This window comes from Camponotus floridanus, unplaced genomic scaffold, assembly GCF_003227725.1.
Source record: "Camponotus floridanus strain SB8 unplaced genomic scaffold, Cflo_v7.5 scaffold17, whole genome shotgun sequence".
NCBI lineage: Eukaryota > Metazoa > Arthropoda > Insecta > Hymenoptera > Formicidae > Camponotus > Camponotus floridanus.
In genome coordinates, this window is record NW_020229292.1 from 1,543,273 (window position 1) to 1,564,938 (window position 21,666).

The window sequence follows — 21,666 nt, forward strand, 5'->3', positions numbered from 1 at the left end:
AAAAAATAGAGTACAAGTTTCAAAATTCTTAAAGTTATTTTCATTAAGTTGACAATGAACTTTAACTAAATAATTAAGTGTAAATTATATTATTCGTTTATTTAATCTCGAAATTGGCACAAATAAGCAATTATTTTTAAACCTGTTAATTTTTCAGGTACATCCGAATCAAGCTCGACTACAATCTCGACGAGATTTGGCTCGACAGCTGGTTCACGATTTCTCTCACCTCGAAGCAATGAAAGAGTACCTACAACTATAAATTATTCTGCGACGGACAGATTCCGAAACGCGAGTACCAAGTCTACTAATCAGAAAGACGAAGAGGAATCAAGGCTTGCAACTATCTCTGACAAAGACGGTAATCACAAAGCGTATAATACTTCAAGTCGAATGGAAGAGGAGGAAAGCAACAATAGGCTTTCTGACAGCGAATTTGTGACGCTAACGATGATGACCAGAAGTACTTCACCGACACCTCCAGCTTCTTCATCCTATGTCAGAAACAAACGGGCGGAAATCGACATTGTTCATCAAAAAGAAGTGACTCGATCTCGAAAACTGCCGGATACCATGGATGGAGAGACGCAGTGCGATCGAATGGAAGAAACATCGAGATTCGCGAGGTATGGAGGCAACAATAGAATATCTGGTGCACCCTGGTCAACGTATCTAGATAAATACTCGTCATCAGGTACATCGGTTGGCAGTCCAGCCATGTATTCGTCTAGAGGATTCAATAATGCAAACTCTTCCAGTAGTAGATTCAATAGCTTCGCGTATACGAGAACAAACGAAGCTCCGGTGACCACAAGAAATGAGTCCGCCACCAAAGAGTCATCGAGTTCTAGTCAGGAAGCTCATAATTCTAGCAATAGAAATCAAAACGAGAAAGTTCCCAGTGATTTAAAATGCACAACTAGCAGTGAAAATTTAACGTCCAAAGATTCAAACGTACAAAATATTCATGGCACGAATAAGGAAATGAACGAAAGTAGAATACGAGGTAACGAACAGTGTTCTTGCGGAGGACGGAAAACTGAAGCGAGCGGAAATTCTTCAGGATTCGCAGATAACTCCAGAATTTTCAACCAGAATGTTGCATTTCACCGCAAAGATGATTCAATGGAGGATTCCCAGGAAAGCAACGGCGGTCGCGAAGATTGGAGTAGCAGGCAAAGTTCTGTGTCGAGGTGCGATGAATATAACCAAAGAAAGCAGTCTATTCCGCGGGTTGGACGCGGTTCGCCAAAGAACGAAGTGAAAATTTCCAAATGTTCTTCAAAGACTGAAATAATATCATCGAAACGAGAAGCATACTGTGAAAGGAGAGGATCTACTCCTAAATCTGATACCAGTTCCTCTTCTAAGACCGAGGAGTCTCTTCGAATTGTGGAAGGACATTGTCAAAGTCAAAATGAAGAAATTGTTTCTTCAAAACATAGTACTCCACAGAGAAAAGATTCTACGTCGAGGTATGTAAATCTGCTTTCTAATGAAATAATTATTTATATAATATATGAGCAATTATATATGAGAGAAGCAGATATTTATTTTATAGATATTTTTGTCAAGAATTTATATAAAACAAATCAATTGTATTTTTAATTTATTTTGATGATGATGTAATTATATGATTACAATATTAATTGTATATTATTTATGTCAAACTTATAGAACAAATTTTATTTTGAATATTTAATAAATATAATTTCTGCAATATTTAATTGTATATTATTTATGTCAAACTTATAGAACAAATTTTATTTTAAATATTTAATAAATATAATTTTTGCAATATTTACAATTAAAATAAAAAAATATTTTATATAAATTATGCTAATATATTTCATGCTGTATGTATGCATGTGCGTGTAATCGTTTTAATGATATTCAAATTTTAATTGAAATGATATCATTCGCAAGTTTTGATCGCTTATAAATTGAAAACTACTGTAGCCTCAATATTTTCGTATTAGAATTTTTGACTCTATTTTATCTGTAGAATACTCTATTAAATTATTTCACGGAAGTTGTGAGACACTCCATATATATATATCAATATTATAAAAATTGGTTATAAAAGTTACAAATTTTTATAAATTGAATTTTTTACGAGTATGTATAAATAAAGAAAATAGTATTATTTTTCTCTGTTAATATTTATAAGAAATTATATACAAAAATTTTACAACTTTTAATTATCATGTATTTATCGTAAAAAAACAGACAAAGATTCGTGATTATTAAAATATGGAGCGAAAATAATTCACTGTAAATCTGCAAGAAATCTTAGAAAAATCTAGTAGAGAGAAAACGTATTTTAAATATTATTTGTCACTTAATTAATCTTAGTAATTAATCTTAGTAATTAATCTTTTTATTAAAAGTAGTTCATCACAAAGTCGCTCGACACCGCAATCTCGGAATGGATCGATGAGGAATATGTCGCGTCAAATGACACGTACCGGTTCATCGGATGGATCTGTAAATATGCCAATTGGCAGATCGAAGTCATCGTCAACCAGTTCGGTGACGAGTCAGAGTGTAAAAATAAAGACGACGACGCCGCCATCGTCCGGCAAGTCATCCGGCGGTTTGATCCCGCCATCAGTGAATCTACGACAAGGCGGTTCGCCGGACGCGCGCGGCAAACCACCTGTGCCGAAAAACGATGCTACGACCGCTGCCACGTCGAAGTGCATCGTGGCAGCGAAGTACGTGAACAAAGATTTCCGTAAGTCGACCTTGAACATGGAGAACGGCGATCCGTCGCGCTCCAAGTGTGCGAGAAGGAAGAAGAGCCAAAAAACTATCTGTGCCAGCTCCAAGAATTCCGAGATGACCACGGAATACATTCCCCAGACTGTCTGTTCGGAACCTTCGATGAAGTCTGGTCAATCTAGATTAATAACTCTTTCGGGAAGATCAAAGCTCGGAAGGAGCGGTTCAAGTGGCTCGATGAAATGGAAGGAATCGAGAAACGAATCAAAGTCACCTTGTGGAACGAAAAAGAGGCCGTCTGGGGTATTTGTGTCTAGCAGCCAGTCGACCTCCACAAATTCGTCCAGCAGCGAGGATAATGATGAACATGCAGACAGGTCGGATTCGAAACGAAGAAGAAAACGAGCGTCAGAATCACCTAAATCGCTCGAAATAAGAGGTAAGATCAGTGCGGGATCCTCGAGAACAAGCGTGTTGGCATCATCGGCTGATGAGATTTCTATGATGTCGGAGAAACCACCCAGGCCACCGTCTAGTCCAAGATCGAAAAGTGATCGTGCCGCGAAAACGGAAGAAGCCAAATCGTTTCTGATGAGAGCGCTAGCACCAGTGACGAATTTTTTCAAGAACAGAAGTCAAGAATCGGGTGATGCAAGTAAATCAGGTAGTTGGGTTGATTCCAACGACGAGAATTACGAAGCCCGTAACAAGTCGGAACAGTCGATGTCGGCTTCAAAATCATTCAGCCAGAGTCTGTCAAAGGGCTCTAGTTTTACTAATTTCGAGAAGAATGACGAAATAAAAAAAAATAATACGAGGATTCAACATCAATCTTCTGGCGAAAAACCATGGTGGCTGGATTCAAATTCTGATAACGTTCCAGAGGGAGTTGAAAAGGCTAATCGATGGAACGAAGACGCCAGTCAGGACACAACCATCAGTATAGCTTTACCAGATGATGGTAAGCTCATGTTTAATTATTTGTAATATTTTTAAATAATAATATTTTATTTATTTATCTACATTTTATTTATCCTCTATTTATCTTTTATTATTTATCTAGATTAAATACGTGTCACCATAGATTGCAATCTATAAACAATAAGAATATAAAATTTTATATAATAAGACAATACAATTAATAAAATACAATATAATTAATAAAATACAAATAAAATGCAATTTAATAATTATCTTAATAATCTTAAGATAAACAAATTGTATTTAGAACAAAACAAATTATATTTACGTAAAGTTTCATCCATTTTTTATGTTTTAAATCTTTTCTAATTCAGTTTCTTCAAGTGTTTGCTTATTATTTTATTTATTGCAGGGAAATGTAAACTCAAATTTTGGAGACAAGAATCGGGAGAACGTGCTTGGTGGTTGGACGATGTTTCAACGGAAGAAACAAAGAGATCACCCTCATCGGCATCTCCCGTATCGAGACGAGGTTCCAGTCGAGGCAGTTTTCGATCAGCTGATCGACGAAACCGCATCAAGCGTCAGCAGTCCGGTGAACGAGCATGGTGGATGAGCGATGATCCCGAGAGCGTTCCGGAGGGCGTAGAGGTCATCCCTGTGGCGTCTCCCGATAGTCAAAGTGTCGATAAACCTGATGGCTTCGATAACGAGAGCCTCTATTCTTCAAAGCCGCTTAAAAAGATTCGGCATATTGAATCCGGGGAGAAGGCATGGTGGATGGACAGCTCCTCGAATGTTCCTGACGGGGTTGTCAGGATCCCCGTGGAAACTTCCAACAGCACTTCCGACTCCTCCGAGTCGTACGAGAAGATCGATATCGGTGTTAACCCTGAACTTGAGACGCGCATGAAGAGAAGTCTCTCTAGATTTCCTATCGAATTTCCACCACCACCATCCGAGGAGCCGTTGGGAGATCGTGCGAGTCCAGAAGGGGTAAAATTAATTGTTATATCAGCGGTATTCATCGCGTAATCTCTCAGCATTATACATCATTCTGATAACGGCTTCGTGCAATCCCATAAATCTCTGATCGTGAAAGATTAAATTAATTCAAACAAAAGAGATAGATAAAATTATGACATTTATAATTAGACTATTAATAAAATATTATTTATAACATATTACTAAATAATAAAATGAAGTTTTTAGATTATTTCTTACTTTTTCATAATTAAATTATTACAAGTATTGAATTATTTAAGAAAAATATATAGAAAATTAAAATTTATAATTTAAGAGCATTTTTATCTTTATGTGATTATTTTAAATAATTAAAATTTAATATTTGAAGAAAGGGATTGATGAAAATGAATATTTCAATTGCCTAAATAATATATCATTTATCATTTAAATCTTATTATTTTAAATATTAATATTAGTATCATTTTATATATTAATATTAATATTAATATTAATAACTGTCATTAATATTTAAAATAATAAGAATCAATGATAAGTGTTATAATTATGTTATAAAAATGCTATAATTATGTTATATTAATATCACAATTTAATTAATTATTATCACAATCTCTTTTTTTTCAAATATTAAATTATAATTATTATAAATATTATTTTATTCTTTATTATTATTACATATTAAAAATAATATCGATATTGATGCGTAACAGTATATTACATTACTGCATTTATCATCTATATTTTGAAAAATGAGATACGATTAAAAAGTAAATGATTTATTCAAATTATTGCATAAATTATCACAGAAATTATGAGGGAATTTGAATTCGATATTTCTGTTGTAGATCGAAAATCCACCTGACCCGCCGGACAATTATGGAGGACGGAACTCACCTTATGACAATGTGCCGACACCTCGAAGATTATCACCAAGGAAACGACCCTCCACCTTGCCATTGTTCATTGGTCAGCATACTGACATTGACGACATGCTCGGTGATACAGCTATTCCATGCCACAGTCCTGTTCTCTCCCGTGTTCGTAAACAGGAACGCGTCGAAGAGGGTGAGTCGAGAATGAATTTAATGTCACTTAGCGATAGACGCTATCGTATCCAGCTTATATTAGTCCAGCCTATATCAGATGTATCGAATCGTGTTCAACAAAGTGGATTAAATCTCTGGAGATCTTTACCATAATATTGAAACGTAATATACAATAACGTAAAATGATAGTAAAGTGAAAAATAAGCTCGATATATTAATTTAAAAATACAAAATATAGAGTATTAAGATTTTTGTAGGAAATATGCACAAAATTAAATATTTAAATATGTATTACATATGCATTAATTGAATTCATATTCCTGTATGCATAAAGCAAGATTCATTGATTTATTAATTTTTTAATTTTATTTTTAATTTTATTTCTATATTATGTAATAAATTAATTAATATAAAATTAAAGATAGCGTAAAAATGTTAAAGTATTTTAAATATATAAATATAAAATATTTTTGTTTTTGCAGATATTTCTGAAAACAGCTCAGAGTGCGAAGAAATAGATGCGGCTCAGGTGATTATTCATGATAGTACACCGAAAACACCGGTGATTCAACGAAGAAACCGGTATGTTTCATAATGATAATTCGGTATGAACTTAACGAATTTTAAATTGCATATATATTTTATATCTCTGTATAATTTAACGATTATATATAATATACATCATTGCATATAATTATATTTTTTTTTCAGTGATAATAAGAGGATTCAACCCGATGGCTACATTCCGGTAAGTTTTGTCATGTGAAATTATAGTGTGTTGATGTCTATAATGCTTTTATTTGATTAAAAATCTACAAAGAAATAAAGAGAAGAAAACGTAATAAAACACGAAAAATTAATATAATAGTACAAAGCTTAAGAATGTAAACAAAAGAAAATTAAAAAAGCAAATTGATTAAAAGCTTTGAGTTGTATCGAATATAATATGATAAATAATAATAAAATAAGCAGTATTGTTTAATATTGTGCTCAAAATACATTTTAAAGAATTTCTAATGAATGTTCTCTAGAATAGATGCAACAAATTTAATAACTAATCTTATATAAAAAATAGCGAGGACACAATTTTTATATATATTTTTTTAAATTGCATTTATTTATATTTATTAATTCAATTTATATTTATTATTTACTCTTTCTTTCGCATCTCGATATTTCTAATAGTCGTATGGCAATGAATGGAGACTAAAACAGAGAAAAGTCTGTTGAAACAAAGACTTACGAGAGAATGGATGAGATCAAGAGGTGTGAAAGTGTGTGTAGCATTATTATTTCTCGCGAGGGATGCACGAAAGAGCTTCTGGCTACCCTTCTACACTTTTTTTTGTATTGCATACAAAGCAGAATCAACAAAGGAGTCTTGTTCATTGAGTAATTGCTTCGTTCTTCGTTTATTACATCTCAATTAATAATTACTTATAATGTCGTCGCAGTTTTCATTAATGTTTAAAGATTTAATTTTATTACAATAGGATTATAAATTATGAAAATTATTAGAATAATGCAAATTCTATTTGTGCGTGATAAAAAAATTATCAAAAATAATTTTTTATAATACATATATTATAATACATGAATAAGAGATATAAATGTTTTACGAATTAATCGCAAATTAAAATGTATGTCTGTGTGTGCCTATAAATTATACATATATACATATACATTTTAATTTGCCTTCATAATTTATAACATAAATTATGAATAAATATAAATAACATAAACAAGCATAAATAAAAATAATGTAAATAGTTAAATAGGATAAATTTTATGTTACAATGTAAATGCAATATAATTGTTGGATCGTGATGCAAAAGTCACTTATATTTTGCCGCTTTTATGAGTTGGCAGCTTTAGTATCCTCCTTTACAATGAACCCTCCATCTCGTTTCTATAGGCTCAACAACCCCTTTTGTGTTATTTGAACTCTTCACTATGAAAAGTCGTTTGTAATACGCAGCCGACAATACGTATAACCGTGCTTGCAGTTTCATATCATATTGCGCTGGCCGATTATTTTTTTACTGCACAAATGTCATTTCTCTCAGTCATTCTCTATCTTCTTTCTCTTCGGTAGATCTTTTGTACGGCAATTTTTTAAAATCATTTTTCATTTTTATCTTAGTCGTTGTTATTAATGCTATAATTTCTTTACATATATGTATTTTATATATATAAATATAAACTAATTAGCAAATAGTATATTGCAAAAATTATAGCGTTTAATAGCAATCTTTAAATATTATATTTTTAAATATTGATTACATGTTTTTATTAGTAAAAAAACTTTATTTAATTTAGAACTTTTGAATATATTTGTCCATATACACAAAATTAAATGTAGATAATATGATTAAAATTATCATCATATATATAATTTTTTTATATTATCAAAAGTTTTTAAACTCGTTCGTTATATATATAAGACATTTCAAATTTTTCAAATTATCCAAAATCTATTTCGATGTAATATAATGCTTCCTATGAATATAATATGTAAATATTTTTTTAATAAAATACATATTTAAAAAGGATTGAAAAGAAGAATTTAAAAAGAATTTAAAAAGAATTTAAAAGAAGAATTTAGAAAGAACTTAAATTCTAAAAAAAAGAAAGGATTCTTTACATCGTACGAGATATTAAAATAAAGAATTTGTATTATATCAAGACAAACAAAAAATAACCCCAAAAAATTATAATACATTTCCATATATATTTTATATATTTAATCCTATCCCAGGTAGAACATGAAACTCATAATGACATCATTATGACGTCATCATGATTTTATTTATCACTTAAAAGTTACCTAAACAAAAATGATTGAAAAATGAATTAAAGATGACAAAAAGAACCATAAATTTTTAAGTTCAATAATAGCATTATATAATTTTAAAAAGATTATGTTGCTTAAATATAATTAAAATATACATATAATACATATACATACTATATATACTATAATATATATACATATAATCTATATAATATCAAAAATAAATCACCAAAACATTAAAAGTATATCAAAAGTATACCAAAAGTATATCAAATGAGACCTTCAAATCACCTTTTAGGTGATAATGATAGGTCATTATAAATTTCATGTTCTACTTGGGATGTGAAACTCTATGTAAGAACACAAATTCATTAAATCATAGAATAGAATCGTGCATTTATCACATTAAATTCTCAAAACAATTATAGAATTATAAAATTATTTGAAAATTATAATTCTCAAAACAATTCTAGAATTATAATTTTACGTGTGAAATGTATAAAAATCGTGGATTCCCGCACTGAGAAAAATCGTTTGTACCAACAAGACATATATGATTGAAGGCATTTTGATTAAATCAAACAATAATTTCTAGTTATCATGATAAGACTCGATTTTTTATAACTAGAACGTTTAATAGATTTTACTATAAGGATTTGATTAGTATTTTCTGGTTGGATCTATAAAATTTCTTGTTACATTAATTTCTTTGCTTGCCACTCTTAACTTAACTCGTATTCAATATTTGTTATGAAATGTATATAAAGAACTAGTATTAACATTAAATCCAAAGTATATTTTTTTTCTCTTACGAGCAGTAGTGTTAGAAAGAGGACGCTAGCTCTCTGACTGTGTGTGTTTTAGCTGCATCCTCTTCTTACATAACTGTTTATCAGTTTAATTTCTAACAAACTGAATTTAAAATAATTTATTCAATAATCTGAATTGAATTTATCCAATAATCTTGTTGGAATTCAAATTATTAAACAGACTTTTGAGATTAGATGGACAAAATTTTAGACGACTTGGTGCTGGGCAGTTTAGTATTATTAACCAGAAAATTTGATAAATTTAACAGGAAGAAATTAATCAGATTCATCTGGTAATTCCTACAAGAATCTAGTTCGTCCATTTTCCAACAGACATACTGGCTGAATCTACCATAATTCTAATTAATGCAACCAGATTTTTTTCTCAGTGCACTGTTTATCAGTCTAATATTTAACAAACTAAATTTAAAATAATTTATTCAATAATCTGAATTGAATTTATCCAATAATCTTGTTGGAATTCAGAATATTAAATAGACTTTTGAGATGGAAAAAATTTTAGTCGACTTGGTGCTGGCGAGTTTAGTATTATTAACCAGAAAATTTGGTAAATTTAACAGGAAGAAATTAATCAGATTCATCTGGTAATTCCTACAAGAATTTAGTTCGTCCATTTTCCAACAGACATACTGGCTGAATCTACCAAAATTCTAATTAATGCAATCAGATTTTTTTTTCAGTGCGCAAATTATGTTCAAATTGAACACCGGCGCGAATTCAGGCAGGGTGCCACCACGGTCGAGCGCGCGGGCGAGGGCGCGGGCGCGAGTGGGGTGAGGGGAGTTAGGGGGTTCAGCCGCGCGGCGGCGGCACCGTCGGCCGAAGGCGACAGGTGTCCGCGGCGCATTCAGTGTCGCGACGGCCGCTCGCGAGGTAAGGTGTGTGTTGCGCGCGTCGCGTGTAAACGTACGTGTACTTTACTCTAGCCGAACGTCCTTTCGTCTCCTTACGTGTTCTTTGCGCGCGCGCGCGCGCCAGTGTTTCCCTCGCAGGACATCGCGGATTCGCGCACGTGCGTAGCAGCGGCCACGCGCGGAAGAGGTGCGCGTTTTCATTCATCGAGACGGCGGCGGAAGTGCGCGTGTCGACTCCAAAAGGTGAGTTCCTCCCCCTCGCGCGCAGACTCCGCGCTCCGCGCAAGGTTACTCCGAAAGAGCGCGCGCCTTCATTTCGCAGGGCGGCTCGAACCCGGCCGCTTCCCGCCTTTCGTTCTCGCATTCCAGAGATCCCTCTACGCGTTAGCGACGAAAATTTTGAATGGGACTCGCGGATATTTCGGTTGAGCTTGATAGTCGCGGGTGAGTAAACGATTAAGGGCACGTAGAACCCCGATCCGATATTTGGAATTTTTGTATTAGATCGAGTGACTCTAACCTAACCTAACGCGTGGCTCTCGACTTTGAAACACTGCAGATGTCACAAAGAAAATGAATTGTGCGAGGATTATCGTAGATATGCCAGAATAATACGATGTTTTAATTCATATTGTCGAAAATGTACTGTTGACACTGAGGATACACTCTCTGCCACTAATTTGGTGTCTTAAAGAATTAAACCATGGAAATAATTAAGATGTGAATAAATGAGAATGTCGATTATTTGACCACAAGAAGAAAGGACAAAAAAAGACTTAACGTAAAATTAGAATATTTTATATTTAATATTAATTTAATATATTATTTAATATACTTTATATTTAATATTTAATATTAAATATAAAATAAATATAAAATTTAATATTAAATATTTAATATTAAAGAGATATTTGATGTATCCAATCTTATTTTTTCGTTACAAGCGCGTATTTCATGTTTCGAAAACACATGATCATAAATATTTTTTGTCATTGTTGTCATTGTATCGGTAACCTGTTTGATGAAAATACATGTATATAGTCGGCTTTTCCTTAGCAAAAGTGTTTTTTGCTACGAAATAGAAATATAAATTATTGTTGGAAGTCGTCTCTCTCTCTCTCTCCCCCCCTCTCTCTCTCTCTCTCTCTTTCTCTTAATAATAAGAAAGAAATATTTTCCGATATATAAACTGATTGAAAGAGAAATAAATAACATTACCTTTACATTTGTGATATAGAGATTGTAAATAAACCGATCAAAATATCATATATTTAATATTTCAATTTCCTTCAATTTCCAAAATATCATATATTTAATATTTCAATTTCCAATTCTCAAGAATATTGAAACTGTTAATATCGTATAACATATTTATTGTTCGACTTTACTACGTTTGACGTATCAATAAACGCGACTCATCCGATCGAAATATTTTCGTGAATATTACATGCGTATATTCGACTGGTTTATGAACCTGGATCAGTAATTTTCTAGAAATGCTACGTATTTCGGTCTCTTCTGTCGTTTAATCTGCTTATTTATTTCGGCGGTTAGTTAGCGCGTACAGACGATAGGTCCGGTTCACGTTCACTGCTCCGTCACACTTTTTTTCAGTCGTTCACCTTCGGCTGTGCCTTGTGCGAAATTTTCGCGTCGACAATGTACCTCGCTTGGAAACAGACACGTTATTCGCTCGAAAAGTCGTTTATCATCTTCCAGCGAGTTGTAGTCTTGAAAGTGACAGTTGCCTAATATTTCAATATTTTTGTTTAATAATATGGAATATTAGAAAGAAGGGAGAGAGAGAGACATTTTATATATAATATATTTCGATGTTTGGCATTTATATATAAATTATTATATATATAAATTTAATATATTTAATATATTTAAATTTAATATATTTAATATATTTAAATTTATATATAAATTTTTACTTAATATTTCAATGTTTGTATATAAATGCCAAACATCGAAATATTAAGTAAAACTCCAAGATATTTTCAAACAAAATAAAAAACTGATGTATCATTTTTAGAGGGAGACTCGTTTTGAGAGAAAACACTTAAAGAATGCGATATAGACGTATCAAAAATATAAAATGTAATACTTGAAAAAGTCGGAAGGCCCAACTAACACCTCATGACGCTCCGAGAGGCAGATTTGTTGATTCAGGCGAGTTTGGGAATCCTCGCGAATTCGATCTCGCGTAGCGATTGCATCTTGATCGTGAATCTTTCGTCGACCACAACCACGTACATTCGTATGCCACAGACTCGTTTTCCCTTCTAACACTCCCTCCCTTTCCTCGACATCTCCCATTCTCGCTCTCCCTCTTTCTATTCTTCGATACATCCCTCTCTCTCTTTTCGTTCATTTCTCTTTCTCTTTGTTTCCTTCTTTCGATCTCTCTTTCTTTCACACACCCATTCTTTATGTCCTTTCCACGTCTCTTTCTTCGGTTGGCAGAAGAGCTGGTTCATTTAGGAATAAGAACAATGCAAAGATGAGATGACGAGACAGGTCGGCACGTATTAATAATGACAGCTCGCGATTTTATTTTGCGCCTGGCGCCGATTTTCTTACGATGATGTCGTAAGGGAGTCCATGATGCATGAATAAAGATTATGTCGCACATAGGCGCCGAGAATGCATAATTCGATTTTCACTGCTAAGTGAAAAAGGACAGGGGATACTGAAATGTCGGCTTTGATTTTTTTCCTTCCACAATCTTCCCTTTATCGAGTTTTTATCTCCTTAAAAAATGGCAGAATACCCACGATGCTTCCCCATATATTTATATTCTCAAATTTATTATTACTGACTTATAAAGTAAGATAGTAGCAAAGTCTCTTTAACTAAAACCCGCGTTCGATAGTAATATTTTCTTCATTTTAGTATATTTAAAAGAAAAAGACTTTCTTGTGTGCGACGTAACATTTTCATGCTAGAAATAGTGCATAGTAACATGATAGCGTAAACATGTGAGAACCGGTATAGCGACGCGCTTTTTCATAAGTTATAGCGAGTTCTTCCCGCGCACCCGGTATAATCGCGACATGTTACAGCGGAGATCGTAGCTGGGATTTAGATTTTTGAAGTTCGATCGACTACAAGCAAGTTTCTACTACATTGAGTAGCTACAACATTCCATTACGTCGAACTTTGTGTAAGGTCTACTAACAGATGTGTGAATGGTACCAATACTCGGATAATCATTTTGTAGTCGAAGCAATCTTCACAGTTAGAAGTTTTGCAAGGATATTAAACCTATATAATCTAGAAAATTTATTTTTTTTATTTTAAAAAAGAAAGAAAAGGAGAAGAGATTATTTTTAGTTTTTAAATTAATCATTCTAAAAATCTATCGAAAGATTTATTTGCAAGCTTGAATGTAAGAGAAATAAATTAATAATAATTATATAAATGATATAAAACAAGTTTGTATCATTTAAAAATATGGAATAAAATTAATAATTAAAAAATTTATATTTAGAAAATTTATTTTTTTTATTTTAGAAAAGAAGGAAAAAGAGAAGAGATTATTTTAATTTTTTGAATTAATCATTCTAAAAGTCTATCAAAAGATTTATTTGCAAGCTTGGATGTAAGAGAAATAAATTAATAATAATATAAATGATATAAAACAAGTTTGAACCATAGAATCATTTAAATATGGAATAAAATTATTAATTAAAAAACGTATATCTAGAATTTTTTTTTTAATTTTAAAAAAGAAGGAAAAGGAGAAGAGATTTTTAGTTTTTAAATTAATTATTCTAAAAGTCTATCGAAAGATTTATTTACAAGCTTGAATGTAAGAGAAATAAATTAATAATAATTATATAAATGATATAAAACAAGTTTGTATCATTTAAAAATATGGAATAAAATTAATAACTAAAAAACTTATATCTAGACAATATTTTTTTTATTTTAAAAAAGAGAGAAAAGAAGAAAAGATTATTTTTTATTTTTTAAATCAATTATTCTAAAAATCTAATTATTGAAAGATTTATTTGCAAACTTAAATGTAAGGCAAATAAATTAATAATAATTAAATGATATAAAACGAGTTTGTCTCATAGAATCATTTAAATATGGAATAAAATTAATTAAGAAATTATTAAAGAAACTTGTGATGTTTTGATATATTCTTTAAAAGCAAGGATATAAATGATAAAAAGAATATAAATATATAAAAACACATAATTTTTACCTTGAATGGATGAGAACATTTCCGCTGGTTTGCTGCTTTGACTTAACAAATCGATAAGCGAGTGAAAGGAAACTTGAAGGTCAATGACCGTCTGAAAACCAAGTGGTTACCGATTGCATTAACGATGATAACTGCAGTCCTAGATTATTATGATTCTAACGTTGCCACTTTCACGGGTATTTGATACGTGATCTTTTTGTCGAGGTTCCTACGTGCCTGAGAATCTTTCTATAATTGGCAGATTGCTCGGAAAATGAAAACAAGTAAATATAATAGTTAGGTAAATACACGAGATGTCATAAGTTATTATAATCCTTGTTGAGGAAAAGAATAATTGAGGAAATAATAACAGGTAGCAAGAAAAGAAAGTTTAAACAAGCTATGGTTAAATATTTGCTACAAGATAAATTTTTTAATTAATAAAATATATATGATATATGATATTAATTCATATTAAAATTTCCTTAATTAAAATATATATGATATATATATATGTATTAATATCATACATATTTATTAATTAAAATATTTAACTGTATCAATTATATAAATATATATGAATTAATATGATACGTCACATATATTTTATCACGGTTTATCTGAATTTCAATTAAAATGAGAATTATTATTTATTTTCAAATTAAATTCAAATTAATTTCAATTATTAAAAAATTTCGAAGATACTTTTTGACAGATGATTTTTCGATATCCGTAAATTACTTGACTCAATGGAAAAAACGCCGTTTTGATAAAATACCTTTCAATATTAAGGAAATAAATTTTTAGAAAAAAATCCCGAAGGTTCGGACTTCGAGCAATCTGTCATTCACGTATCGACGCGCCTCGAGATCTCAGCGAGGGCTAAAGGCGAGGGCGATCGGCAGCGAATGGAAGACAGAGAGTAAAGGAAGATTTTTTCGTTTCAGCCGACAGATCGAATCGAAATAAATCGGCCGTACGTCGAACCGGTTCGTGCATCGCGTGAGTGCGTCACGGCGTGCGCACACGATTGTCGTGCGCCCGTGATAGGGGGGCGGGGGGGAGGAGGAGGGGGTGGATTTTATTCCCTTTTCTCATTCGGGGGACGAGGAATCGCGAACAATTTCCCGATCGGTCCCGCTGGCGGGAGGAAATGTATCGCCAGATGTTCTTCACATGCCAAGTGCAGTATCTCAACGACGTCGATCCGTTCAGTTATCCGACCCTTTATCCGGATGTTAACCCTCCGGATCACACCTTCAGCGCGACCTTGCCGTTAATCAACCAGCTCGCTGCCGTGCATCGGCTTCTTCGGGCGCCACATAGGGTAAGTCATTATTTCCGATTAATTAATATTTCGATGATCGAGAACTGCATTAAACGAGTGCCTGAGATGCAAGTACGTACCAAGGAAATATTTGTAATTATATTTGTCTTTTTTCGAGTTTTTTTGACAAGCTTCGAATATGTTTTAACGTTAAAATTGAAAAACGCATATTTTTAAATGCAGAAAATAAAATTAAAAACGATTTATTCCGATATTATTTGATCCTATGCTTCAATATTATCGAAAATAAGATAAACATAAGATGAAAAATGATAAAAAAGTATAAAAAAATTATAAAAAAGTTTTGTGACGTAAAAAAACGTTCATTATAATACATTTAGGTCTTACAAAATTTACAATAAATTTTAAGCTTTTAATTTCTTTAAAAATTAAAACTAAATCGCTTTTTAAATTTTAATTTCTCACAAAGTATATGCGATGTTTGCTTTTGATTTCGTAACTTTCGGATCCAAATGTTGTAGATAAAAGCTTTGCAAATTAATTAGATTGCCCAGACATTAATTCAGCCGCTTAGCATTAATAAATTAAGTTTCCGCTCTACGAAACTTTCCACTTTTTCTTCTTCCTTGTCTTTCGATTACTTAGGGAAGAACTTACTCAAGGGAATACAAATCAAGATATTGAGAACGTAAACTTTATTATGAGTAAGTTTGTAAAAAAAGGAAAAATGTAAATTGTAATTGAGAAGTTAATTGTCTCTCTTTTTAAATATATTATTTTTATCACGGGTTTTACATTACAATTAAATTTTACATATTACTACAAAACGCTCTTGTTTTATAATACCAATAATTATAACATCAATAATTAAAATTACTTAATTATCAGTTTGATGTAGCAAAATATCTAACAATAAAAATCTTCAAAATATTTGTGATTTTAATTTAGAATGCAATATATTCGGCATACATTAAACTTTATTCACTATGAATTAATTAGAGTTTCCGAAGAATTTCGTTATACATCAATAGAAATTAATTTTAATATTATTACTTTATTATTATTAATTATTTAATTAATACATATCTATTATCTGACAATATTGTTATCATATTTTGCATGATTTGATAACATCGTTATCATATTTTGCCTAACATTTATTTAATGATTTACATCAATTAGAAAATTCCTTTATTTGTATGAATCATGTATATATTTGTATTTTGTCATTACTTCACGTAGCATCACATAAAGTTAAAGAAAAGCAAATGTGTTTTTATGTATTAATAGACAAATTAAATATTTGTTTCTTGAATATAGAATCGCGTTTTCAAAATGTTATTTTCTTGCTTTGCTTTAATATGCGTATTTAAAAATATGCGTAATTTATATATATGTATTTTAAAACGATTATAAATTTTGCAATTCAGTTACTCAGTAATTCTGCTTTAGAATTATCTCTTTATAAATATTTTTTTAAACTTTATCTTTATGATTACATATTTATTTCATTACTGTTGATGTTTCACCATAAAATTTTGAATATTTTTTTCTATCATATTGTACACACGAAATTTTATGTGCGAAAGTATTTATAACTTTTATGCACATGTGCGAATTATAAAAGTATACATATAATATAAAATAGATTTTCAAAATTATCGTGCTAGAAAGTAATTTTCTTTTTCTTTTAATGGAATAATAAATTATATATAAATTAGAATGAACAAGAAAGAAGAGCAATTGTTATATTTAAAAAAAGTGCAGTATAAATTGACTTTTAAAGCATAATTAAAGAGTTTAAGTAATTGAATAATTTGGATATAATTTAATATCTTAACGAAGCTAGTTGTTTATTAAATTAAAAGCGATATCTCTATCAAAATATTTAAAAAAGTAATTTTTAAAAGCACTTTAGTATAGTCGTACCAGGTATTGTTTATCTCCCTCTCTCTCTCTCTTTCTCTTTTTCTTTAATATAATAAAATATATTAAGAAATAAAATATCTTAAAAAACATTTTATTTTAACATGGCATTGTTTGACTGTCACAATTTATTAACAATTCGGAATTCTTACATTATCAAATCTTAGAGAGGTTTTTTATACAATTGGATTTACATTTTATACAATTTTTTATACAATTTTTATATAATTTTATACAAATGGAAATTCAAAGATATAAATTGGAAGATATACATAAAATATAATTTGCCATTATCCAGTTTTATTCATCGTTTGTAGAACGCTAGGTTTATCCTTCAAAATTTATTACATTAAGAGTTTACCGATATCGAAGCAGCGCAGTCGTTGGCTCGTTAAAATAGCTATAAAATAACTGATACTAAATTGACATTATTAAAATTGTCCAATCGGAGAAATATATATTCCCAGCATGAAACGGAAGTCATAACTTTCGCACACGTCTTCTACATGAATTGCGTTTTTTATGATCCTTCTCCTAATCAAATATTCTCCTGGAACATAAATCATAAATAAAGAGCATTGCATAATTGTAGTTACATTTCAAAGAATTTATCAAGGAATATTAAATGAAAGAAAGATTAGTGTAAAAATAAAACCGCGTATATTATACTTTACTCTGATTTTTTCGACAAATTTATCTTTAATTCATTAAGAGTGAGATAAAACAAATATTATATGCAAAATATATGTTTTTACTCTTTATTACTGTTAAAAGCAATTTTATACTCGCAAGAATTCTTATACTTTTAAGGAATATTTATGCAAATGTGAAATTACAATCTTTCTTCCGGTTAACGTCGCACTAATTGCAGAGTACTTGTTACATGTATTTATGAATAACAGAATAGGAGACAATGAATGTGAAACTATGCAGGGCGAGCGTATAAGCGTTGCTTGTGTAATTTCGCCTGCAAATAATTTGCGAAATACTGGAGAAATTGGAGAACACAAGGTATAATCTTTCAGTCTTAATCCTAACTTCCATAATGCATGTGATATGCTTGTATCCAAGCTTGTATGAGTTGGGTAGCACGAGAGACATATTGTTGCACAGTGTTCTGAGATTTGCGTCCAACTTTTCATTTACATCATCTTAATCTCTTGATGGAACTTAAACTAAAATGTATAACAATAAATAGTTTTATTTAATAATTATAATATCTTGATGAATTTAGCCTCGAAGCGATATCTTATTGAATTTCAGATTATTTTAAATAAATTATTTCAGAGTCACTTAACAAAATATTTAATATTAAAAACTCCAAATTTGCATATAATGGTATTTTAATTAAATTTTAACTAAATTTTAGTCGAGGAAATAATATATTTGTCGAGGAAATTATATATTTGTTAGTTAATTGTTGAAATTAAATGCAAATTTCTCTCAGGCCATCGTGTCTACTAGTTACACATTGCGGCACGTGGTTCCTTTGTTTGCTCCATTATCGTTTCTAGGACGGTCCCTTCAAAGCCACCACTATTGTCCGTGTGTATAGCTAAATACTATTGCATCATGTCGCTTAAACCTCAACCTTCCTGTACATTCTGATCTAATTATGCTATCTTGCCATAACGTTCTGCAGGACAGTTCTAGCAATGCAATCCTTTCGTGTGGTATTCGCAAAATGTGCTTTGGACAATTCAGCGGTTCTCAATAGTTTTGTTGCTAATTATAATTAGTTACATTTAACCTGTAGACTGCCGAGAAAGCCACTTTGGTGACTCTAAACAAATCTCGAAATCTTGCATAAAGTATATGTTATTTATATAGAAAAATTTTTGGAAAAAAAATTACACCGAGAAAAAAATCTGGTTGTATTAATTAGAATTCTGGTAGATTCAACCAGTATGTCTGTTAGAAAATGAACGAACCAGAATTCTTGTAGGAATTATCAGATGAATCTGATTAATTTCTTCTTGTTAAATTTACCAAATTTTCTGGTTAATAACACTAAACTCCCCAGCACCAAGTCGTTTAAAATTTTTTCCATCTAATCTTAAAAGTCTGTTTAATAATTTGAATTCCAACAAGATTATTGGATAAATTCAATTCAGATTATTGAATAAATTATTTTAAATTCAGTTTGTTAGAAATTAAACTGATAAACAGTTATGTAAGAAGAGAATGCAGCTAAAATACACACAATCAGAGAGCTAGCGTCCTCTTTCTGGCACTACTGCTCGTAAGAGAAAAAAATATACTTTGGATTTAATGTTAATACTAGTTCTTTATATATATTTCATGACAAATACTTAATACGAGTTAAGTTAAGAAGCAAGCAAAAAAATTAATGTAACAAGAAATTTTATAGATCCAACCAGAAAATACTAACCAAATCTTTATAGTAAAATCTATTAAACGTTCTAGTTATAAAAAATCGAGTCTTATCATAACTAGAAATGATAATCATAACTAGAAGTGATAACTAGAAATTCTTGTTTGATTTAATCAAAATGCCTTCAATCATATATACGTCTTGTTGGTACAGTCAAACGATTTATAAAATATATTTATAAATATATATTTATAAATTTTATAAACATATTATTAATAACATTTTATAAACATATTTTATAAACATATTTATAAAATAAAAAAGTAGAATATAAATATTCTATGTTAAAACAGAGTTTCATTTTGAAATTAGCTCAGTTAACGTAATATTATATTTATAAGACAATTAAAGAAAAAATCAATCTGGATGTTTGATTTATTAGATATCGATATTTTTGATAAATTATATAAAACGACGAACATCATTACGGAAGATTAACTGAATAATAGGCGTGTGTAACGAATCAACGTGGTATAAGTAGAGACCGTGTAACACTTTAATTCTCTCTTGCATCCTCTTCCTTATACCTTGAAGGTTTGAACGGCCCGTGAAATGTCTGCCGGCCCTCTTCGGACCCTTCTTCGGCAGTTCGCCGATGTAACGGTACATTTCAGAGTATTACTCTCTCAGAGAAAGAATAAAAAGTTCGTTTACGGCCTGGGTATTATATACCTATACGTATCTCTCGCCGATGTACCGGTTATCTCGAGAGGACAGTGGCGAGTTCTTGCAGAGTAACTCCTTCACTACTCGTTCTTCAATTTTGTTCTTTCAAACGGTGTGTCTGATCAGCCCGTCTGAACATTTTTTTATTAAGCGCCAGACTTAGATTTTGCTTCAAATCATGTAAATATTTTTTAACATGTCAAGAATACATTATGTTATTAATTATTGCGCTAACATTTCAATTAACATAATTGTAGTGAAATGACATTTTAAAATATACGACGAGAGAGATTCAAATTTATTCGAGTGTGTTGCAAATATTAATTAAAATTCTATATTATTCTTATTTATCGAAAAATATTTGAGTACACTTTTTTATTTGCTTTTATTTAATAATTAAATTTATTCAGTCTCCTGAGAATTTTTTTTATAAGTCTTTAATTCATTATATATGTTTACATCTTACAATTTAAATATACGCACAATGAAATTTTCATATTACATTCTGAAAAATTAATGTTTCTGTAGCTTCTATTTTATTATTTTTTTTATAAATCTCAAATTAAATTATTATTGATATATAATAATTTAATAGATGTAGTCACATTATAGGAATGGAAGCGTTAAATATTATTGAAATGCGTTTTCGAAAATTATTTGAGAGTAATTTCTGTAAAAAATTGTTAATTGAGATAATATTATTCCAATGTTAACAATTCGCTTTAATGCGTAACAGCTGTCGAAATCGTACGAAATTGTCTCCTTTCACTTTATCTCACATTTAGACGAGGTACGATTAATTTTACGGGCCATCTTCTTTCCGCTATTTCACTTAACGTCACAGAAACGCGCGGCAAAGTTTTATGAGAAACGGAGCGCTCTCTTGGATGAAAATCGCGCGAGTTCAGCGCGATTTATTTTTTTTTCTCTCCTTGCTATTGAATGGTAATGGAGAGAGTTACGATTTCGATTTATGGGCGGCGTTACACTTCAGAGCCTTAGAAATTTCGGTTTTATGGTCGCGCGGCTTATCCTGCGCC

At 30.8% G+C, this 21,666-nt stretch overlaps 1 protein-coding gene across 6 annotated transcripts in view; it reads left to right on the forward strand.

Annotated features, from left to right (window-relative positions):
* The window catches only part of LOC105251013 (FH1/FH2 domain-containing protein 3), a 186,536-nt gene that overhangs the window by 14,437 nt on the left and 150,433 nt on the right, over positions 1-21,666 (forward strand). For 5 of the 6 annotated variants that reach the window (XM_025407332.1, XM_025407331.1, XM_025407328.1 and 2 more), the window contains exons 4-9: positions 158-1,475; positions 2,391-3,685; positions 4,058-4,641; positions 5,475-5,694; positions 6,158-6,257; positions 6,387-6,423. In XM_025407332.1, the coding sequence (XP_025263117.1) occupies positions 158-1,475; positions 2,391-3,685; positions 4,058-4,641; positions 5,475-5,694; positions 6,158-6,257; positions 6,387-6,423 (3,554 nt within the window). Of the gene's footprint in view, positions 1-157; positions 1,476-2,390; positions 3,686-4,057; positions 4,642-5,474; positions 5,695-6,157; positions 6,258-6,386; positions 6,424-10,161; positions 10,397-15,298; positions 15,679-21,666 lie in introns of those variants that run through there. The other variant, XM_025407333.1, reaches the window with a different exon arrangement.